The 24,990-nt window shown below is 40.1% G+C and overlaps 1 protein-coding gene and 2 long non-coding RNA genes across 6 annotated transcripts in view; 2 read left to right on the plus strand and 1 right to left on the minus strand.

The window, feature by feature from the left end:
* Window positions 1-24,990, plus strand: part of LOC111248732 (uncharacterized) — a 36,085-nt gene that overhangs the window by 1,317 nt on the left and 9,778 nt on the right. Inside the window, exon 1 of one of the 3 annotated variants that reach the window (XM_086988880.1) lies at window positions 15,369-16,483. The exons of 1 other annotated variant lie outside the window; for it this stretch is intronic. In XM_086988880.1, coding sequence (XP_086845006.1) covers window positions 16,432-16,483 — 52 coding nt within the window. In that variant the 5' untranslated portion in view covers window positions 15,369-16,431. Of the gene's footprint in view, window positions 1-15,368; window positions 16,484-24,990 lie in introns of those variants that run through there. One more of the 3 variants, XM_022801592.2, reaches the window with a different exon arrangement.
* Window positions 556-8,894, minus strand: LOC147755756 (uncharacterized). 2 transcript variants are annotated; one of them, XR_015327574.1, is made up of 3 exons: window positions 7,871-8,092; window positions 3,071-3,189; window positions 556-2,650 (listed from the first exon to the last, which is right to left on the minus strand). It is a non-coding gene; the product is annotated as an uncharacterized LOC147755756 (long non-coding RNA). The 2 variants fall into 2 exon arrangements; XR_015327573.1 differs by lacking the exon at window positions 7,871-8,092 and adding an exon at window positions 8,763-8,894 and having other exon boundaries at window positions 609-2,650.
* LOC147755757 (uncharacterized) lies at window positions 3,516-13,168 on the plus strand. The gene is made up of 2 exons (XR_015327569.1): window positions 3,516-7,470; window positions 8,931-13,168. It is a non-coding gene; the product is annotated as an uncharacterized LOC147755757 (long non-coding RNA).

A 24,990-nucleotide genomic window follows, 5' to 3' on the forward strand; every position in this document is an offset into this window, starting at 1 on the left:
CAAAGTGGTAACAAAAAAAGCATTGAAACCCATCATGATATATCATAACAATTTTTTTTGTGAAAGTCCGGTTATTTTTTTCTATTGGGCTTGTAGTAGAAAAATAGATTTCAAACAAGCCTCCATACAATCGATCGGAGCGTTCAATCCGTTATTTCAACATTCATAAATGATGTCTTTCCTTATTATTTGGAGACTTATTATTGTTATCTAAAGATGGAGCCGTAACTTTTTCCCACAAAGATCGATGACAAAAACCAATCGACTGTGATACGTAACGTTTATGAGGCCGCCTCATAAGGGCAGTTACGTTGCACTGCAACAGCTGGAACCATACATTTTTCATCTTTCATGATTTTTTTTTCGATATTTTCTATAGGACGATATCTATCGTTACGATTCACCAATTCGTGCACGGATCACATATATTGTGACGCACAAGGGCGTCTATAATACATAAAAAAAAAGAAGCATATAAAATTGGTCACAAAAATGAATAGGAAAAGTGCAATTAATAATGCTGTTGGCGTACATTGGTCGCTTGTCGTGGTTCCGCCACATACTTGTCGGAGCCCGTACTCCATGTAGTCGTAATACGCTAACTTATAAACTTTGAAACATCTGACGTGTATCTCTGAATTTCGTTTCACGCAATTCCGGACTCACAATTCGAAGTAATATTACTATATCTACTATTATTATATATTAATACAAGATTCTTTATTGTTTCAATACGCGTTTCATGTAATGATAATATACACGCATTATACGGAAGCTATTCATATTAGATCTATCAAAATCGTCTTTGTAACGAGCGCAGGCATCCATCTACGTAGTTTGTCTTCGTCGTCTGCCCTCAACTAGAAATACTCGACGAACCCCCAGCTCAGTCGAATGAAGCCATACACATGTACATATATTCAAGAATGTAGAGATCAAACCATTAATTTTTATGTTTCTCCCGACGATGCACCCCTGACAACGTTCCATACGTTTATTGACGCGCTGTGCACTTGACACACCATATTCGTTGCAAGCTCTATTAGCCTGTACAATCATAACTTCGTGCCAATCAGTCGTAAGCAAGAATCCATCTTTACGGAACCAGGCAGATCTCTCAGCCAGATGTTATTCCCTTTGGGTCCCAGCGAGTTGATGCCTCCGTTCTGTTCCGTAACTAAACAGTTCCATTGGAGTGGTTACCGGGTGACATCGTTTACGAGCGTATATCGCATACATACGCAGAGGAGAAGGTTCATATATTTCTATGCCAGTGATGGCCTATCAGAAGAAGACCTAATTTTGCATTTTCTATTTACAAGACGCTGCCGGCGTGTGAGCTGTAGCTAACTTGTTTTGTTTGGTTAGAAGCAAGGGTAAGCGTTCAAATAAACATTTACCGTTCGCATGATACTGGCTTGTTTAGTATAAGAAGTGCTTATAAACGAAAAATCACGATCTTGGATTGTTCCTTGCAGCAAGGAATAAGAACGCTTTGAATACGCCAAAAACGTTCCGTTCAACTATAATTTTTCTCACCAGGAAAAGTAATAGGTTTTTCAGTATTTGAACGTCAGTTCTAGCCTGTGCCACTACGGCGACAATTTTCTAGATGTAGTTGAATGCAAGGTTAATAATTTAGCCCCACGGGCAATAGTCTGAACTTGATTTCCTGTAATTGGCAGTCGTATGTAAATAACGTACGTATTCTTCAATCCGCAGTTCAATTAATGCCCGACTACGAAAATGAAGATAGCGGTTTTTCGTCTAGACAGAGGGCGAACTGATGGCAATTGGTTCTATTTTCTATTATTGTCAACGCCTTCGTCCGTACTGGGATAGCTCAACTAAATGGCATCCACTTCATAATAGCCTTCATTATTCATACAGGTTATGTATTTTGCGTCGCAGATGTATAATACACATATGAATGTGCGACAAAAAACAAACCTATATATCATATAGATTAAAAACATCTTCGTCTTGTATTAATAAGAGCGCCCCAATGTGCATATTCTTGCTCAGTCGAATTTGTTTACCTATTCGTCCCTAGTATAGCTGTACTCCATTGAAATGCTACTCGATGAGGATAAAAGTATGTCACTGGACATCTTTATTCTGCTCTGCCAGATCCCTTTGCCCGTTCGCACTCTCTATGAACTCCGTTCAGTTTCGTCCGAACAGTTTCGTCCGGCGCATAAATGGCCAGTGGGCGTATGCCGGCTGGTCCGTATGCATCCTGGGTTTCAGATGTCTAACCGACTAGGTCTTCCCAGTTCGCCTCAGGCCCGATACCGCTGCCAGCATTCAAAAAACTATGTTCAAAACCATGGTGAAGCCAACCCAGTGAACTTGATACGACCAGCGACAAGAGAAAGACAAGACAGAGGCAGTAGTTAGCTTAATAGTGATAGCAGTTACCGTCGTAACAAAGCGGTTTGGCTAAATGAGCTTTAGAAGGCTGGCCCGGAAAGATTAAGTTTACTTAGTGGTAAACAAATACGTGTTCTCCTGATGATGGTCCAGCTGATGATAATCTGTAGGTGAGCATGACTGGTCATGGGGTGGGTTCCAGATATAACGACAAGGGGACCAATAGTAGAAGCAGCTACAGTTGCTAGCGGAACGAAACGACAAGTAAAGTGTACAGCTGAAAGAAGGAAAAAAGAAAGCGTCAGTTGCGCTACGATCGAATTGTGTGACCGGTCCGTGTGATTTTAGGATCACCAACGCCCAACTAATCCAGCTGAAGATGAAATGGTTTAATGAATTATTATATAGCATATTATTTATCATCACAGTAGTTGAACAGCGGCCCAACTGCTCACATCGACTACTAGATCGTAAGCTGCTTGGCAAAATAATTAGTTATTTCTGTTTGCGCTTGCGTTAATTTATACTTAGTACGGTCTCTTCTCATGTTAATTCTATGTTTCGTATCTCGTTATTTTATCGTATGACCAACAGGCGTAACTTTTTTTTTGTTTTCGACACTGTAGCCTTCACTCGTCTATTTTTATAGGCCTGTCTAATTATTGGAAGCGTGTCCTTTTTCGTGACTGTTACTTACCTCAGTCATTTTTTTTCTTAGTTTGTGACGACAGCCGTAAAAGAGTCGTGTATATTTTATCTCAAACAGTTTGGAGTTTAACGCGACGGAAATTTAAGACATGACAGGTTCTTGTATTCCTGCAATAAAGCAAAAAAAACCGTCGCCATATTAGAGCTTAACAAACTTATATGAGCATAAAAGATCCACATGTTAAGCCTGGTTAGCTTTCGATTTTCTAATGAATGTCTCGTTCTTTAGCAGTCGACACTTTTCCGCGTAGCCGGATAAGTTGTTTCGAATAAAAATCCTTCAACAGCGACTCCTATAGGCGTAGACTGGGAAGTGAGGAATTTGATTCTTCCGTCCAAATACACTGACTGCACGCCCCCTACACGATAGATATATATATATCGTGTAGGGGGCGAGCTATATATATATATATATATATATATATCACTGCCGTTAGCAGCATCATTTTTGATAGAGAATTTTAAATTTATCCCGCCTCCTTCATTGGTACACCGTTAGAAGTTAGCTTCAGTCATTTCATACGTTTGCATTGGGAGTTGTCTTCCAGCTCGTCACCGCGCGCCGATGCTAATAGTTGACTTAGTCAGTGTCAACATGTTCAGTCAATTCGGGGAAAAAATTAAAGAAAGCAGAAGGACGAAATAATGAGAAAAAACAAAAAGAAGAAGCAAACGTGAATTTCGATACAAAACACAAACAGAATGGTCTCACATAAATTGTGCCAAAAATAAGAGCATGATAATAAAGGGAGTATTCAGAAAACGATGTCGTATCTTGAATTAAACAGAATAGTGTGTGGGTGGTGAAGTGAATATCGGTGACGTCATTGTTCAAGCCGTGTCATCCGAATTAGAAGATCAAGTAAAGGTATCGTCATAAACAGCTATACCATTCACGATCAAGCCTAACTAGACTCGAGAAGCATTCCCTTTCAACACTTCTATGTTTGGGATTATTTTTGGTACAAACTCGACTGTATTCTCATTGAACCTATGGACGTTCAGCCTGCCATTGTTTTCCATTGTGGAACTACGTTTAGCTAACACCTATCGATGGGTACCTTGCGCCAGAGCTTTTTAGCCTACCATATGTGAAGGCGCGCAGCCTTAGGCCAAGCAATGAGTCTAGATCGGCTTTTTGGTCAATCGCGTTCTTTCTTTCACTCTCTCTGTCAATCTAATCTATCTGTATTTGCTTTTGCCACTCCTGTCCGCCAAAAAGCGACAATAGAACGAAAAGTGGCACGATTAGGAGTACCATCTAGATCATTAGGACAAAGCAAGAACATTCAGCTTTTCAGAAATTCTGGAAACGCCAGCAGTACGATGTTAAAAAGAGTAATCGTCAGTGGTCCCGTATTTTGCCAACGGGGGACCCCTGGTAGAAAGCAGCAGGCTAAATTCGGCATCACAACAGACATCATTTTCTTAGCACGTGCCTCTGGGTCCGTATTTGGTCTACGACATTTGTAGCTTGTCACATTTCGTAAACCACCAGCGGTCGCCATAATTCGAATGGATGAAGCTGCTTCTGGCTGACTGGACAATTTTTTCCCCGAGAGTCGCTTGAAGGGCGAAACGGACGACCGACTATAACTGTAATAGAGTAAAACCTTCAAATGGTTGAATACATAAATGGACTCTATTTATAAAAAATGTCATCGCACGTCGCGTTGCACAGCGTATTGTAAAAAAATCAAGCGAACGATTTTACATAACTAAATTGATTGTTTCTTAGCAACATTCACTTGGAGCGCTGACTAGTAGCCCTAAATACTATGGCACTTTTGCTTATCTATCGATTGGCATCCTGCTGGCCCACTGGTTTCTATATTAACCTACCATACATTTAAGCAGTACAACTGAAAAACTAATGTAAAGCATCTTTCCTGCAGTCTGCTAGGCAATACTGTAGACGGATGAATCCTTCTAGTACAAAAAGAAGCGTGTCAACGCAACAATGCTTGTTAGGTTCAGCTTTCCTTTGAAGTGTGTTTTATTCTGACTACGCTACGTCCCGGAAACTGCAGCCCAGTAACTGGCACCACTGGCCTGGCTGTAAAAAAGATTCTTTGGCTCAGCCTACCATCTGTTTCTTTCATTTTCTTCCAGTAGCCCAAAGGAGAGCTGCTAGTCAAAATCTATCGACCCGCTCCGAACGAAAGACGCCGCCCCTACGATGCATACAGAAGACCGTGCCTTCCTGCCATCTCGGACTACTCTTTCTCTTTGCCATTTTTGCCGTAGTGTTCTCGTACATTTTGTCGTAAATGTCGTGTGATCGGAGACACAGCCCTTAACAATGTCCGCGGCATAGGACGCGGAGTTGTGTGTCGTGCAGTATGTCCTGTGTTTGCCTTTGCTTTCTGTGGCATCATGTAGAAGGATCTGGTTAGATGTCGGAGTATGATATGGATGACTAAGCCCGACGAACCGAAGTGGATGACGCTGAAAATCTTCGCCATGAAGAAGGGCTAGGGGCGCAGAAATAGAGTCTGAATAATTGCACTCGTAGACGCGCGATGATTACCACGCAAATGAAATATGCGTGGTAAAGAAACTCTTGTGATGCGATGAAGTATTGCCAGATGACGAAAAAGGATATATCGTTATATACTGCTGCTTTTACAATAGTGCATGTATATATAAGTTGACGAAACTTGGCAAGTTCTTCTCATCGAAAGGAGGAAAAAAATTACCTCTATCCAATAGCACTACCGACGACCCTACGATTAATTTCATCTACTAATTCTGGTCTCAATAGGCGAGTTGCATTTTAACGGTAGTTTTCCTTTCGGTCTATTTTAAACCAGAATATTATCTTGATTTGTAAAGAAAAACACAGTAACGAGCTTAGTTGTATCGAGCTGAGCGTGGCTAATTTCGTGGTGCGATTAAATAGGGACGTTCTGTGCTACGGCCATCGAAAAGAGCGCTTTGTAACTTAGCCGATTAATAGCCGCCGAACCACGAGGCAGCAGCTCCCTGCTTATAATAGAATTGCCCTAGATCCAAGGTGCTCAAGATAATGGTGTTTAGTTAATCGTAGTATCTGGGAAGAGGTGCGCCACAGCATAATAAACATACGGAGGTCTAATAGATGTATGAAGGCTCGTTTCAGTAATCACCAGAGTTTATTTGGGGATCGAATAGGATCTAACCCAAAAAATTGAACCAAGATACAATACTTCAGTATACTAAACATGTCTTTATTAACTTGCCGTTCGGTATAAGTTGCAACTCAATTTCAACCAGAAAACTTGGTCCTTATCGGCGATGACGCCGTGGGATAATGGAGCGGACTCAATTAGTAATGACTTCATAGAAACAAAGCACATATTACAGACTACCTCCTACAGCAGCTGTAGGAGGACTTCTAGGCCACGAACCGTTCTCTACTATACACAACCTTTCAATAGTACAATAGGGAATACGCTTATGGCAGCCGAATAAAAAACGGTTTTACGAAAACGGATTTTAAGGTAGTTTTAATAGGAGTCACGAAATGCCCTCAGGCATTATATTATTTACTGGGATTTAACTATAATACAATAGAAAGTAAACATGACGACGTTCTGATCATGTTATAGTCGTGCCGTGACAAAAGGAAAACTTCGCCGTTATCGCATGATATAATACTAGCGTATTATCACTTATAGCCAATATACATACGAGATTTGTGCGAAATAGCCCCAAACAGTTAAGTAAAGTTGCTTCTTTGCCACTCGAAGAATTTCACTGCGAAGTAACAACATTCATCCTGAACGACCATAATACGAAAAAACTATAGAATTGTCCTGCTGCTGGATGCAGCGATTACCGTTACTACAATGCTTTTCGGTGATAATCGGACTGATACGGCGTGATGATTGTTCCTGACGAGACATATACCCTGCCTGAGAGGGAAGAAAAGTGCCACAGCCGCCACTGATTGGAAATGCTAAACGCCTGTTTATCTCATCGTAGCTTATACTATAGTGACGATAAAGGCTAGCTTTGTCAAGTTAGCGAGTAACTTGATTGGCTGCTCTTGTTTCTGCTGTTAAATTTATCCTTTTTTCTGAGGCCACACATGCTACAGTTTGACCGGTCGGGTACGGCGGATGCCGTCGCCAACCTGTTCGGCCACTGTTTCGCTCCTAAGCATCCGTATATTTGATTAGTCGTACGCGGCCCACATTCAAATTTCCCGGGGTTAGCTGTTCCAGATGATGGCGGGCGTGTGCAAAATGTCTCGAATTGACAGGAGTTTTCTGAGCTGAAGCTACGACAATCAATAGCAGGCTGTGGCCTACAGTAGAAACTAACAAACCAGTGCTCAACAGTCATAGCAGTCTAAAAAGGGCTATAAACAGTGGGTCTGAGCTGACTCGCGAGCGTGACACGCAGGTACCCTTTGTGTCTTAGGGTATGGCATCTTTAGAAAGTTACAAGTCAAACAAAATAGACAAGTCGTTCAGTATCTGTGAAGTGGAAAAAAGCTAAATGTCTGATTAAATTGGATGATAGTCATTTATGCTCCACTACGACCCGATTTTCCTAAGTTCATGTCAATGTGTGCTAACTGAATGGGTAACGACCTTAGAGTATCAATTTCTTAGTGAATTTTCTTACTGAGTTTGTGCTCACTCATGTGACTTTATTGATGTATAGAGGAAACGTTAATGTGCGTCTCATTAGTAGAAAATCTTTGTTTCTGGTCACTTAAGTTGCACTCGTAAAATCTCAATATGATCGAACAATGAAATATGATTTACTAGAATGCAGAACGGCTCTAGCAGTCACTAACCATTTATGACTGTGTATAATGAAGCCAAGGCACAACTAAGCAGTCCACATGAACGGTAGTTGCGTGATGAACATGACCAGCAAATCGTATTCATTGAAAGTTTCACATGTGCTTAAGTAGCAGGAGATAGAAAAGAACACAACAGCTATAACAACTTATTTTTTTTATAGAAGGGTTGGATAGTACAGCTTACGTACGACCAGCACACCCTAGAGCGTAATATCTGTCTCATGTGGGCCTAACCACGACAGTTGAAGCTATTTACAACAGAATCACTTGTTGCTAATTTTCATTTTTTGAAGATTCAGTCTGAAGGTTCAACCTAGGTCCTTATTCTTTTCAAGGTACCTCTACAAAAGCAATGGGTATTAGGGTCATTGAAATGGTTATGCTGTCTTATATCAGAATATTTTGTAGTATACTAGTAGTATAATATTATGGCAATATAGAAGTGCTATTTAGGTGCATTTATTAGAAACGCATATTATATAAAACAGATCCGCTCCTAGTTGCAGTAATTTGCTACTGTAGCAGATATAGATTGAAAACGTTTCGACGGCCATGAAACTTGTGCCTCATGCTGGTTATATGAATGTGTTATTGTCATTAGACGAGAACCTGTCACTAGCAAAAATTCTAGCAAAATTAGAATTCCGAAAAATGTCATAGAGTAACGGAAAAAATCTTTTGAAATGCATTCATTCAACACATTCACACCACGTCGAACGGAGCCTTACACAAACCTAAAGGAACGCCTTTGTCCTAGTGGTGTCTCGCTTCAACTGTTATCTAGTGTTATTTGTTAAAAATAACAGCGTTGAGTAACGTTCAGTTCACGACGGGAGTATCATTATTATCGTTTACGTATATCATCGCATAATAATGGACGTACCTGCAGAGCGCCCCTTTGTGCGAATTTCTCTTATTATATTTTGCCCAGTGATAGCGATACATCAGCCTTGAGCCATGGACGCGTAATGACCTTTTGTCCTACTCCGTATCTGGTTGTGGTTGCTGGTAATATTATTATATACATTCTTCTTATTGATGTCTACTACAGCTATCTTGACGATTGCGGAGGAATTGGACACCGACTGGCGGTAGTCGACTGGACCGTCGTGCTGACGCGGACAAGCCAGAAAATTTCGAAGAACGCGTACTAATGACAGGAGTCATTGCACTCACCTTTCCTTGATTGGCCTACGTTGCATCGAAATGCTGTTCTCGGCGCTGCTGCCGATGCCCATAGTTACTGAGCAGAAGCGGGATATAATCGTAGTATCGTATAGACAAACGTTGTTGTGAGGCGAACAGGAACGTTACTGCCTCAATGGATCAGCGGAAATGAGTCCGCAAGATAGAAGCCTAAATAGAACGCTGGCTAACTAGATGTATAATTGGTGCTGAAAAACACTTTCGTAGATAATGACTTCCCGAGATTGTTTAGACCAACCTTTGATCATAATGGCGAACCAAGAAAGATTGTGCGGAAAAATTTATTATGCATATTGTAATATTTTGACTGTTCTTAAGCCGACGCTGATATTTATATAGACACAGTTTGATATAAACACCCGAAAATGAACGAACTGACGGTTCGAACGGTGCCCGAATATCTATTTTATCTAAAACAAATCCAAAATTATACTTTCTCGTAGGACCTTACAGAGACCTATCGGCTGGAAGGTGATATTAGCGTATCCTAAAAGGAACTTTTATATTTGGCGTTTAATGTTGGACTAGATGTTGCTCAGTACATCTTGATTTACATAACCTTAAAAAAAATCAAAAATAGTCTCTGTTCTATCACATGGTTAAGTGCGATTGAGTCGATTGCGCGAAAATCAATTTTTAGCAGAAACCTAGCCTGCTTGGCAAGTAGACCTAATGTCTTCAGCTTCTGCAACCTGTCTTTAATCTCCAGGTCTCAAAGGTTTAAAATAAATAGGTTTATTTCTGCATCCGTACTCTTGAACATAGCTAGAAAAAGAACCCAGTTAGTAGAAAAATATCAGTAGAAAAAGAAAATGTAAGTTCTTAAGATACGAATAACATTTTAAGACGGGTTTGTTTTTATCGGAGCTATCACCACTTGGAGTCAATGTGCCTTTTGTTTGGGGGGCAATGGAGGTTGGTGTTAGGTTACGAGCAAGGAAGGCAAGAATCTAAATACTTATCTAATATATTTTGTAATATATAATATTATAAAATATAAATAGATAATTGTATATAAAAACTGAATACTATATCTCGAATCTCGTTGAGTCTAGCCATTTACTAACCTAGTAGCTGCTAGTAGTCATATCTCTGGCTCTATAATATTTGTCGTTTACACGAGCATCTGTTGCGAATCATCTTTTTGGATAAAAGTCCATAAATGTAATTTTCGGGCCACTTGTATTAAGCATTCACATTATAGTCCTATAGGTTTCTAAACAATATCCATTGACTACGAGAATGATATAGTTGGTTCCGAATCGTTTTAGAGTTGTTCACTAGGCAACTGAAAACAACACAGTTCCCTGCCCTGTAGGACGAGTATCGCCTATCAGCCTTCGTTTTCTAAGCTAGTAGGCTCGACAGGGGCCTTTGACAGTCATTTAGAAATACAATCATTAGGCGAGCTGCATCAGAAATCCGATAAAAATCACCGTATCGGGAAGCGTCATCTTTATACTCGTCTAATGTCTAAATTCGTGTGCTTGTCAAAGAGGTGTAATGTTCTGTAAACCGATAAATGTAGAAACCAGAATTCAGCTATCATAGGACGACGTCATTGATTTAGGTACGAATTTCATCATGTCAGAATCGAAAAGCAAACAACAATTTCTGCCAGTAACGATAAACAGTATATACAAAAAAGAGATGGCAAATTCAATCGTTGAGGATACACTTGTCACTAGACGGTAGGTACGATGACGCATCGTCGTGGCAAGGTAATGCTTAAGTAGGTCTACTGACACGTTTTCTATATCCTACGAATGCACAACTATAAAGATGTATTGGCTTAAGCAGTCATTAAGGGTCATTCAATTGAACGACTAAATAGGCGCATTAAACCTAGAGGCAGACTAAACACATTTGGACAGACTCAGAATAGAGAAACTCTAACCGATACCTAATCGGCTTACGGGTACTCTATTTACGAATCAGTTACTTAAATAGAGTAGCAATATGTTATGGTTTCTCGTGTCTAGAACAAGACACAAAAACCCTCCAGTAACGTTGTGCCTTGCGCTCGTTCTATTATATCGTTATCGTCGTGCCATTATAAGTTAAGTCACTTCTTAGTTATTGTTTACGTCTATATGGTCATATTAATCTTTTTTCTAATTATTAACAAAAGGTCTAAGTGTATCTCGTATTTGGGTGAGAATCTTGGCTTTGAGGTGACTGCTTCACGTGCATGCTATGTAGTACTATAAGTATGTGAACGACAGCGAGAAGCGTGTCTGTTCATCAGCGGAAATAGCGGGCTGATGACAGTGAGAGACTCTGGCCACACAATAGAATGAAATTTATTGTTCAAGAAAGCCAGACGTTAGAAACGCTGGAGCGATACTTTATGAAGATAACCCTTGCTTGTTTTTCCAAACAAACAAGAGAACTACGTATGATATTAACGGTTTCCTGCCCCATACCAACTAACCTTATTGCGAACGCCACAGAATATCGGAAGCCTACGGCACGTCAGGCAGTACCCGTTGCTTTTAGTCTATCAGCAATGGGGAAGATAGGAAAGAGCCGATGAGATCGCCGACTTGAGTATGCACCAATCGTAGCGACACTCTGATAAAATGAGGTCATCGGAGACGAAATAAAAGTGTATAGGTATTTGAGTGATAACCACGTTACTTCGGCTAATTTTTTAGCTGTGAAAGATAACCATCCTTATAATGGTGCAATGGTGTGCAGATAAGGTGCTTACCGATAAAATGTAGGAGTACCAAATTAAGCAATCCAGGTAAAGCTCAGTTTTTTCTGCGTTGAATATTGACTAAAAAATTTCTATACAACTTGAAATCTTCATGTTGTTTTTTTCCAACTATCTTGCGCTATATTTACGTTACGCTATTATTACGATGCGTTATATTTACGGCTGACTTGTAACAGCACTTGTACACCCGGGAACCAAGACCATTTCATCTGATGCCCTCAAGTTTAGCAGATAAATACGTTAGTACTGCACCATTCATGGGGACAGTATCAGGCAGCCTACTGAATGGTAACATTTTCTTTTTCGGTGTTTTGTCGTTGGGTAAGACTTAATGTGGCGTTGACTCGTGGGAAGACGTCACCCAACCCAATTAGGCTACACGACAATGAATGAGCGTTTGTACTGGCCTAGATCTTATTGGGCGTTCTCTCTTCTTTCTGAGATAATTAATTGGAGCACAATAAAAAATCGACCGTTTTTTTATTCTTCTGCCGTCATCGCTTCGCCTTCTCGGGCGATGAGTTTATTGAGCATCAGCAGATGCCCGGTTTGAATGTTTACAATATGCGCCTAACACATTAATAATAAATATATGACAATTTTTTTCATTGCCATCCAGCTTTTATAACCGGTTAGAAATCTAGGAGTCCTCTACTGGAGTAATAATGAATGTGGAAGGATCTAGAGCGAGAAATGTGGGTATATTTACTTCACCCCGAAAGTAATTATAATCCTAATTACTTTAACTTAAAGTGGCAAGCTCGTGATTCTAAACTGGAACAATTGATCATTATGTGAGCTTCGTTAGTCTTCGGAGTAGTTCGTCAGAGATGGATAGACTCTATTCAGGTTACGTGGAAATTCCGAGTTTGTTTTTGAGGTACGTGTCGTCGTACATTGTTTGTCCAGACACGGTCGGGTACGAGCAACATACTCGGTCCGAATCTGTACAGCAGTTCTGATTAAGCAGTTCTCTGCAGATCAACGTATCTCTTCCCAAGTTATATCTGAGGCTGTGTTTGCGCCCTATGACGCAGCAAGCAATAGATTCGCTGTAAATATTCACTCTCCCCCGTCTTCCTTCTAAGTCAATTTTTCTAGCTTGGAAAAAGCTTTCCTTTGTCCAGATACGTTAATTTAACTATTTTTTAGAGTATTTTTCACGCTTGAGCTACACATATTTGAAAAGACGCAATACATAACTGTAATTCAGTTCAACACTTGCATGAGTAGAGGCTTTGTTACACTAATCGGAATATGGGTTTGATTTCAATATATAAATTTGATTTTTTTTGGTTGCTCAGACTACCTCCGCGTAAGAGAATGAATAAACGGCCCATTGGGTAAATTTCTTCGACAAATGATGAGATTTTAATTATATTACAATAATACTGTCAACCGTATGTCACTATACTAACCCATGTCGTAATACTTTATGATGTACTAACAACATTCGTTTATTGTAGGTAATATTATCTGTAACTAATTTTGCAAGATATTACTTTGTATTCTAAGTGTTTGTACTTATTATAGTATGTACCGTATATATTAATTCCTCAGGTAAATTTTTACGAAAAGCGTGACCACTCCGCGTTGATTTTTCAGATGGGCACATTGCCACAAGCTTTTTGCGCATAGATTCAAATTCGTAGTGGACTGGTCTCGTTTTATAGAGTAGATTCTATGTAAAATACTTGTTTGTGTCATAATATATTAGAATCCTACACTTTGTCCACTTTTGCAAACCTATGGCCAAATGGATCTTGTTTGATGGTAGATGTTTTCAAATAATTAACTTGCTCAAAGAGTACAGAGAAGATACATCGAATGCAGCAAAAACGTTAAGTTACATTCTGTAGTCATATAATGTCAACTTCTTTCGATATACTAGAAATACAATGTCAAGACAAAGTGTTCCTTCGTTGGCAACCTCCAGTCATAGGCTGAAATACTGCATCGATCGGTTTATATCTCTTTGCGCTAAAACGCACGGGATCTTTTGGTTAAATTTTATTTGAAATAAAATAGAGTCGTATATTATTTCAGTGAAAACAACACAATTTGGGCCAAAAAAACCTTGCCGAACGTTTAGTAAGCTTTATTAAAAAAAAAAAAATATATATATATATATATATATATATATATATATATAGTAAGAAATTCACAAATTTAACGTTCAGCATTGTATGCACAACGTGACAAAAACATGAGTCGGCTGTTACTAATCTCCTTTTTAATAGATACCATATACATACAAATAACTTTTTTGCTATAAGAAAAGTATGAAATAATAAAGACTGAAAATTTTACACGATTATAGCCTTAGAAGGAGCATCTCTATGTAGCAAGCGTAGGATAGGCCGGTCTAAGTCTACCAACATATATATATATATATACGGCAAGTGTCAATGAAATAGGATGTGATGCTTTTATTATTATCGAACTAATGAAGTCTCCGCCGATACAAGAGTAACGCTAAGGAAGCGGCTGCGGGAAACTGGCGCTAGATGTTTCTTTATTGGTTTTCTACATGAGGCCCAACCAAAGTAGTTCGTCCTTAACGAAATTGAATGCTGAAGCACTACACCGAGTACTTGTCGGACCAAGTCACGAACGCTGTGGCATGTCACGCACAATAAATTGTTCAGGCCAGATCATGGGAATTGCTTGTATGTGTAAGGTACTTGCATGCTACATTTGCTCCGCTGCAAAATTCAGTAGGTCCTAATTTCGACCTGGCTAATAGCCACGTCCTCAGCTCAGTTTGGCTGTTTCGTTGTTTCACGTGAGAACGTACAACAAGTACGATTACAGCCGTGACCCTCATCATCAATAACATCAACATTACAAACTTTTAAAATACGTCTCAAACTGTTTGTCGTCGCCTTTCGTGTTTCGATTTTCATAGACTCATTTGTGTACAATTCATTGTATTTCCCCGTACGCTGTCCAGTTAACATTCGGTGGCATTTCAATAAACTGAGATTATTACGGCCCTCAGTGAGAGCGCTTTTGTCGGACGTTGCTAAATGTGTAAAATAGCAAATCAATAAAATAGGAATCACTGCATGATGGGTGTTGTATACTGTTTTATGAATTTTTTTCTACAAAGAAGAAAAATCTGTCTAGCAACTTTTCCAATTTAGCAATTAGCGCCAAAAATGTGAAAATGTTCTTTAAGGTTTATGATAGTGTGTAATATTATATGTAATAATAATTTTTTTTTTTATTACAATACAAATATGTTGTTTTTCAAAGTAGATTATCTAAGGTAGTAAGGTATGACAGTAACAATAATATCTGAACAAAACTGACAATACGATTTTGGCATTTTTTTGCCTACATAACAAGTGACAGTGTGTGCTTACACACGATGTCATTATTAAAGCGCCGCAACGGTTGCTTCGTCTCGGTACAACGGTTGCGCGTGACCATTGACGATACTGGCAGCACAAGCAGAAGTCGTTTGGCGCTTCGCGCGTGTGATACTCTCAACGGACAGCAAACGCTCAACGGTTTTTTCTGGTCACAGATAGGGCGGCAGTAGACAACAGCTTCGCCATTCCTTCGCCCAGCGAAAGAGGACTCCTGCGGAAATCAAAGCCAACAACTCCTGTGTTCGATAACTTCACAAACTTGGCGTGCTATGTCTAGAGAGAGCATATACTCTGCTTCGTTTAGCGCCAGTGATATCATAGAGGCATATTATTTGCAAGAGTTTGTTGATTCTCTCGAACAGTGGTACCCGTCGACTCTGTGCAAAACGTAGACGATTCCATTTTCGCCGTTTGAACAAAACAAAACAACAAACGCAGAAAACTGTGTTGACTTTTATGAAAGCGATTCTCTGCGTCAGAGAGAACCTACCAGGGCACACTTTTACGCATTGCGTCCAGTACGTAGATTGTTAATTCGCAATTCGTTCTCGTCAGCCGGCTGAGTGAGGGCGGTTGATCGGTGAGCTGATTCTATTTTCGTGGAAAAGGTCCAGTGTACATTTCTCAAGCGATGGGTGGGACATCATACTTGGAAACCTACAGTGCTACCACTAGCTAACATATAGGGACGAACATCGGCTCCTACTGAATGTACGACCTATCGCTTTTATGATAAAGAACTATTTGTTTGTGGTTTACTCCGCTGTGGAATGAATCTAAGCCATTGTTTCGTAAGCGTAGCCCTGAGTGAGATGGCTAACAAAGATCCGTTTGAGACACTAAGTCACTTTAGATTTTATTAGGCCAAGACACGACCTACTATCTTGACCATTCAACGGGACAGCGCCGTCAACGGTCGTCCTGAGTAGGTGACAGAAAGCGACGTGACGGTTTACTATCTGTAGAACGAACGGTGCGGACAAAACGTAATATATTCTTTGATAGAACAAAATAGCGAGTTTCTGAAAGGACTTACCCTGAGGCAAGATGTGAACTGAGCTTTCGGATACTGTGACAGGGAGTGATTAATGCAGAATATGCGTAGCTAGCGTTACCACGTAAAGTCTGAACGTACTTGATCAGAAAGGGCTAGAAGAAAAACGCCAGGCTGAAACTGCGATACGTAAATATAGCTAGTGGACTGTTACTATTTGCTCCCTTGGATTGCGTTACACGGTAGAAAGAGAATGTTCAAGTTTCGACAGTCGCGGAAGCGCAAGTTCATGTTCGATGATAACGGTGGGTTACATATGATTTTTTATACGGCTTTTAGTTCAGGCGCTCGCATACGCACAAACGCAGAGAAGTAATAATTATGGTCATGCAAAGATATTACTGAGAAGATAATCGGGTTCGGCAGGAACTCGAAACACAACTATATTTGTTACAAGAAACTGAACAAGAAAAAGTTACAGCTGGCCATTTTGTTGCGGTGTATTTCTTTACTCCGATAATCTGCTAGAGCGATATAGTTCTGTCGCGTACGCTCTCCTAAGTCTATCACGATAAGACCTCATGTAACTTCCGTAACGACAACGAATTCGACCAATTTATTTTTGCCCTGTTTTTATATCCTGTGTGTGAGCTCATCATGGCGAGTAACAAAAACAACCTCGTCACAAAGAAAAGTATATAACTGCTACGCTCTTATTGCAATTGTTTTACTAATGTTCACAAGACGCCGGTACCGATTTGGCCATATCCTACTGAGTCAGTACTGCTACTGATTGGGCACAAGATAGTTCAAAGATATCATTTAGTCAATAGTAAGTCAGTACTTTACCATTATACTATCAACTAATGGTCTCAATTACTATTATTCCGCTATATGAAATTATAAACGATACGTAATAGCAACGGGTTCAGCTGCAAAATCTAGAGGTATCCAAGCTGAATTAGTCTCGTTTTACCCACCGCTATTGTTTACTACTTTATCGATTTTGATCTTGCTCTTATTGTTCGATTCGAACGGATTCCAGGTACTATCAGTTGGGGAATGGGGGGCTTTTGTTCGATTTTTCGATCACAACCCGCAAAGCTTGACGTCCGTTTCGTTCGAAACACACTCTCACCGTAGCGGCCTTTCTGTGTCAAACTTCTCTTTATACATATATACAAAAGGCTCTCGCCGTAACAGTTTCAGAGCACTCCGAAAGTTCGACAACGTAAAGCCTCTCGTTGGCCATAGATCCTCTAGTATTTTCCTTGTTGCAGTTCATTCTCCGTGAAGAGTGGCAGGAGGCACGGGCAGGCAATTGAAATAACCGCAATATTCTGCTACCTTGAATGTAGATTCGGTGTTATCGCATGTGGAAGAGCAACGGCGGTTAATGTTGCGGAGGTGTGTCTCCTGTCCGTTGTTTTCTCTGATTTTTCAAATGTTCTTTTTTCGGCCGATGATAGCAGAACCTCCGTTGAAGGTCAAATTGTGTCTCACTGAGACGACGTATTTCGGCCACGTACTCATGTTTGCAGGTGCTCATTGTACAATACTGATGCGTAATCAGTAGCATTGCAATAATCTTCAATTACACAGCAGAAATTGGCACTTACGGTTACCCTTGGCGCAATGCACTCACAAAGCTGCTGAGATCGAGGGTGTTCCAGTTCCCATAAAGGTGTATCCAGATCATCGTCACGCTTGTTTATTTAGAGAATGAATTATTTAATGGACTATACCTTTATTGAAATTAACCAGATTTCACGATGAACTAAGCATGATCCGAACCTAGTGCAATACGGTCGTTACCATTCACTAAGTGCCATTTTACCGATATTAGTAGCCCTGGGGGTCAATATTGTATACGTTCCTTTTGCCGCCGCGTCCGTCGTAAGTTATTCCCTGTTCGTGCGCTTGATCAGCGACTGCGGTTGATTGTACAGTATGCAACGTTTGCTGCCTACGAAGCTTGCCATAGGCTCTAGTTAGCACGTACTTTACTGGTTTAAGTTCTGAAAAGCATTACCCTTTTGCTAACATTTCAAAAGTTGTCAACGGCCGTTGTCCGTAATACTGTCGCAGACAATCATGTCTGTATAACACGCATAGTGGATCTACGGCGATCAATAGAAGAAAAGTAAGGCTAATTCAATATAGTGGGCTGAGTTTACTTGTGATTCGTGACCTATGTCAGAGTCAACAATTCAATGGGGTTGCTCGGAGTGTTTACATTTCCTGCCGTTTTGAGAACGGCAAAAATAACAGCACGGATTGAGAAGCGGAGCTGTTAACTGCGGCTGTGATTGCTTATGTCCTTTTTAGTTTTGGCAGAGTAAAACAAAAACAGACTTCACAGTTGTTTGTTATTTTTGGATAACAAAAATATATTTTCAAAAAAAAAATTTGCCTGGCTAATAAGTTTTTGTAGTTGATACATTTTGTGCCGAGTACGGGTCAACTTAGCTGTAATCTTTACCAAGCTTCTGTCTAAAAGAAACGTCATGAGGGTTCGGGTGCAAGTCTAATAATACAAGTACAATTATATATAATCAAACATTTTAGCGCGAAAACAGATTAGCTATGATACCCCTAAATATAGCGACAGCGTTCGTTTAAAAAAGTTCTGGTGGCAACTCGTATTAAAGTACGTCTCCGAAGAGGCCTCTCCAGCGCAAGTTTTTCTAAACTAGATATGTTTTCGCTTTATTCGCTCCAATAGGCGTTTATTACGCAACAATAACATTCGAGTCCCAACTTTCTTAGCATACACCCAAAAGGCGATCCTAAAAATCAAACACACAAAAATAACGTTTTTAGACCACTAAATTTGGAGAATTAGGAACATGAGAAAAGAATGATTTTTGTTAGGTCCGACTGTGACCAAATAAAGTGACTCAGAGCTCTATATTACCAGTTTCTCCATTTACCCTCCTAACCCCCGTGGGAAGTGGCTCGTTCATTGAGTCACAGCCGGCTCCCGACCTCGGATTGCATTGGCGAAGGAGGGATTCACACTTTTTCATCATTTCTCACCCGCCGAGCATACGGCAGACTTTTTTTTACTAGACGTAACATAAATTCAAACAGACAAATTATGAGGTAAGTTGTTGCTGTTTACGATACTTCCGCGGTCGTTTTTTATGCTTTCTGAAAAGAGTTTCTTAATTCTCTTTAAGAACATGCTCAGATAGACTTTGGCAGTATAAACGACAGACACGATCATTATACGAAAATTAATTACATAATATTCCAGTGATTTCTGTTGCTCTTTTTACTCTTATTGTCCAATTATTTGATCCATTGGATTGTAGAGAATAATAATCGAGCTACATTGAAAAGATGCAATGTTTCGATCTTGATTTGGTACAATCGAAGAAAATCGTTTTGGACAAACTGCTCGTACGAAATGGGAAAAATTTAGCCAAAGTATTCGGTTCGGCTGGGCTAGTTATTGACCGATATACCTGGACATATTTTTTTGGCTGTTTAACAACTCAAAGTTGATTTCGCTGCCTGGCATAAAGTCATTTTTGAATTTTCATAGATTGCGACATCATTTAATATATCAAGGACGCTTTCACAAAGTATGTTGCTTCGGGTATGCACCTGTATGTAAATCCGTCGTTTCTGCTGTTACATCGGAAAATACTCATCTCAGCCGTTGACGCTCGCTCCTATTTTTATCCTTCGCCATCCCACGGAAATTACATAGACTTCGCGAAGGCAATAGACGGCGGCCTATTTTAAAAGTCCAAAAAGCATTAACTTATCTACCGACTCCATTCACTCGGCCGGTTTCGGCTGTTCCAGCTTTGGACGTTGGTGAAATCGAGGGGTTGATGATTACTCGCGCGAACACCTTGTCTTTGGAGTGTCGCGAAGTTTTTTTTAAGTGAACCCACTCATACATAGACTATATCTTTAGGGCAAATCTTAGTTGAAAATCTAGGCTATGACACGAACCTTAAACCGTTACTAAGATAAACTCCGTCAGTTGGTCAATTGAATTGCAGTATCAATAGCTGTTTCCTTACGCGCACGCCTAAAGGAATGATGATTCCTTTACGCAATTTGTCTAAATCAGATACTACCGCTATATAATTGTTGTTTCGCAATCGACGAGCCATTTTCACGTGTGTTGCTGTTACGGTGTCAAGGAATAGGCTCAGTTAGTCTGGGCGAGAGTTTTCGGTGTAGACGTTAAGGTGAGCTGCTTCGTCCGTTCCCATTCCACTTTGCCACACCCTATGAACCTTAGAGCTGGCAAACACATCTTGATGATAAACCTTTTTGCTTCTTGCTTTGAACCTATATGCATGTTGATATCCAATATGTGAGTAAATGGCATGACAATATTCCTGACCGTTTTCCAATTCGTAGCTTCTGTTTCATGTTAATTCTAAATCTATTTCCAACGACGAAAAAAAGAAGACGCTCGTGCATAAATTTAGTATATCTATATATATATATATATATATAGTATAGCCCTCTACATTTGCACAATACTTCGAGTAACGTTCCCTGAGAGAGGCCTAAAGCAAACATTTGTAATGATAAATACATAGATACCACTTGATTAACAATATTGTGAACAGTTATCACCTTGTGTGTACCCCGCTAGGTTCATAGGTTTCTCTCATTATGTGTTGTTTCGCTCGTTCGCTCGAGCATATCAATCAGCCGAATCCAAATTTCATACCGGACTTCCTAACCGTGTATGCCTGAATCGTAATGGTCACCGGTTTTGACCTTTTTCTTTGAGGGCAGTGTTCGTAACACGTATTGGCCGCTTTCGTTGCCTCTGATATCCTGCTACTGCCTGGCTTCTCCTCGGTGCGCCTTAAGGATTCGCTGCTTTTAGCATAAATGTCTGTTCTTTGTTAGCCGTTTAGCAGGCTTTGGGTATGTGAGAATTGACTGCGGTAGCAGATGGCACCTCAATAGAAACACCATCATTTGGCATAGTCATACTGGAGTTCCTTCGTTTCTTTTTGTGCGCAACTTTGTAATTACCTCATAGGCTACTAGGCTATTTACGTGGAACGTGTCTTACACGACAGTTTGATTTGACTGGTAGAAAAAAAGCGGTTGATTAATGCGATCACAAAAATGAACCGTGAGATATTCCGACACATATATATATAAAATACCCGTGGATACACCTGGCCAATGTTGACATTTTTGATTGAAAAAACACACGTATAGGTCCATTTAGTTTTAGCTTTGTCTGGAAAACATCTTTTTCCCGTACCCGTTATATGGTCACTAGCTCTATATTGACTTCTGTAAACGCATTAACAGGCTATTCGTTTTAAGGGAGTGCGCTGGCGTACTATATGAGATCACTATATACTAAAATTGTGTGTGTACCCATTGGTCAGCTTAATTCAAGTTCTGGCAATGCCATACAATACATGAAAAGTATGATGAAATAAAGTACCTGCGTCTGACGCACTAGTCTTCATCCGTAATCCCCTCGATATTATAAGAAATCGCCCGTCGTTTTTGCCATGGATGACTAAGCCGCGATGCATTCGTACCTGGTTTGAGTAAACATATTAACGACACTAGATAGCATTATAAAGAACAGACATCATTAGAATCAACGTCCTGGTTGCGCTTAACGTAACAACCGTTTTTTTTTTTTGTTTTTTTTTTTTACCAAAATGTGGCAAAAAAACCATCGTTCTGTATTTCGCTACATTTGTGCAGTCGGTTACTCGTTAGGTTAGTCGTGAGTTTTTCGGCATCGTTATCCTGATTCGTTTTCTACGGATCTAGCGATGCGTAAAAAGATCGATAAGTGAAGGCGCTCAAGCGATCGTAGAAAGTATTGGTAACTACCGAAGATGGAACGCTACAGGGTAAGCAGCAAGATGGCTAGTGACCAACGGCCTTTTTGACTGATGCTGACATCGGCGGGTCATAGTCAGGTACCCCCGGAGTATGAGCGAAAAGAACAGATGTCGAAGTACAGGTATTTGAAGCAAACACATAGCTACGATGAACGTATGCTTGAAAAAACGTATTTATTTAAGAATAGCTAGATGTGTTGCTGTTACTTGACACGTACAATCTATTTACTAAATTAACGTAACGAAGTAAGTTAACGAAGAGAATAATCAGGCTACATTGATAAACTTTACCGTGTACATAACAGTTTCGCATAGAGCTCTCATGTGCTACTCTCATGCGAAAATCGAGTCTGTAGCATGCAGACGTCGGAGTCCCCCAGCACATCACGTTCTAGAAGTCCATTTTAGACACATCTTAGGGGCCAGGATACCATGCGATGAGCGTGAGTATTTAGTGCCATTTCATAACAGTCCTTTACTCTTAAAAACATATTATGAACATTACAATGCGACTATTTTTACTTCACTTGATCTTTTCCCAATGTGTTGAGCCTCTACGAAATCGGGGCTTTCCCATGCTGCTGTTCGAAGTCAAGACGTCCTATTTCTATAAACAATTGGTCATGTTCTTTGAATCGTTCAGAATTATGTCTGACTCATTCTCGTCTTCGTTGTGATTCAATTTTTGTTTTAGAGCAATCCCCCACTTGAACTTCAGATCACGATTTAATCTCACAAGTGATATTTCGTTAGATCCGTTCAATTTCTAAGCTAACGAAGTTGCCTAATTTTATAGTTTCAGGTCGAGACAATTTTCAGATGAAGCATACTCAGACTTTTTAGTCATTCTGAATCATGCATTGACTTGTAGTTTCCTTTATTCTGATTCCCATCTTATACTGCGCCTTCTTTTCTAGAACTTTGAATTGTGCCATTGCTGGCCTAACGTTAGCGCGAATCATGAATGCACTCATAATAATATCAGCAAGAATAGTCATCATTGTCATTGTCTCTTTATATAACATGTCAGTTCTGGGTATCTCTGGTCATCTAGTATTTCGAACAGACGAAATGTTCCCCCACAACTTGTTTACCTCCAGTAGGCAGCTTAGCGTGAAAAACAGCTCGCGGCAGATGATTTACATACATAATTGTACTGCTAAACAAATAAATTCGAATCCACTAATAGCGAAAAAAATCAAGAAGTGATGGGTTGTCAGGACAACATTTGCGAAACATTAACGGCCGCTGTCTAGGCGCACCGCCGCAGCTTGACCCTACCCGTACAACTCGACGAGCCATACCATCAAACGCAATAAGCTTCATCTTATTGCCCTTTTATTAACAAATTGTTGTTGTTACTGCACAGATACCGTCTGCATATACATTCGCAGAAACAGCGGTCGACGGTCCAATAGCGATCGTAAGCTCTGTGTGATAAAGCGGAAATCCCTCCTGTGAAACGACCTATCGGCCAATGTTGACATCCTGAAACATGTCTAAAACACTCGCGATTGTCCTCTTTGGACACTGCCGATAATATCTCATGGGTCGCCGCTAGAAATAGAATCTGCAGAGATTTATTTATCGTTAGCCAATTTACAAGTCACTTCCGCTGATTATTACCAATAAATTTACAGCAGGACATCCTATATGCTCTGTTTTACGTCCGGTATCGTTATTAGGCATCGTTCCATCAAATAGACGGCTGGCTGGCTGGGTGGATACTAGCATGAAATTAAATCTGTCCATGTTCCGAGGGTTCGAATTTAGACCACAACGTGTTTCTAAGATCAGAAGACGAATACGTTATCCGTTAAGCTATCACGAGGCCAAGCTCAGTTTTTTTTTCGAGTTACCTTCCTAGTTGATCAAAACCTGCCATAGCTTGTTTTCAACAGTTCGGATTTCCTTTTGCTCATCCGCCTTTTGCGTTTTGCGTCAGTGATAGTGATCATCTTATGCTAGAATGAATGGCTTTCAAGAAAAAAAATACCGCCGAAAGCTGGAAGGTATGGGAAGAATTAGTTGATCAGGCGATGTCTCTGCCTTTCGTCAATCTTTATCCTAGCTGCCTCGCCATTGCCGACGTTTCTACTCCTATCAGCCAAAGAGAGACCTCACTAAAGTAGACCACCTTTAGACACAGTGTTACGTCCGCCTCCAGCCCTTCCTTTGCTTTGATCCTTCTGTCCTCGAAATACAGGCCCTATATATATATATATATATATATATATGTATCTGCGTATAGACATTACGGCTATACAAATGAATATCAATTAGACATCTACAATATGCTGGTTCCGCTTTTCTTTTTGGACTTACATGGTTTCTGGTTTAGTATTCAAATTAAAAATGGCACAGCGTATTTTTATTGAAGTTAGTTTTAGTCTGCTTTTATAGAGTGACCGTCAAAACACCCTTTCTCCTTATGCGTCCAGTACTGTTCGATAGATAGTTGGGACTATGCCGAGCATTCAGTAACAGATCGGCGGTCTACCGCTGGGAAACGGACTGGGCTCAAGAGGCCCACAAGGAGATAAACTAGACCTCGCTCGAGTTTCTTCACCGTTACCCCGACGTCTCACGACAGTTGTAGCCAAACAGTTAATAAATATCTCAAAGACTACTTGTCATTTCACAGCAGAGCTATAAATCGTCATCATATAAGTAAACGATATTAACAACCGGCATAGTCACGTTGGTTTCTTAATAGAAGGGCTGTCGCGGAACGCAGCTTCTGCGAAAATCTCTGGCCTATAGCGAACAATCCTTTAACTAAGCAGATCATATTGTTATATTGATATCGCCCATTCGTTGTGCAGTACTAATTGGATATCTTTTTGAAACTGACCAAGGATTAGCAAAATGATGAATGACATTGCGCTAGAGCCGTCAACGATTGCTACAGAAACCAACAGAAGTTTATCCATGTTTAGAAATATTGTTGT

Source organism: Varroa destructor, unplaced genomic scaffold (assembly GCF_002443255.2).
Source record: "Varroa destructor unplaced genomic scaffold, Vdes_3.0 BEIS01000004.1, whole genome shotgun sequence".
Taxonomy (NCBI): domain Eukaryota; kingdom Metazoa; phylum Arthropoda; class Arachnida; order Mesostigmata; family Varroidae; genus Varroa; species Varroa destructor.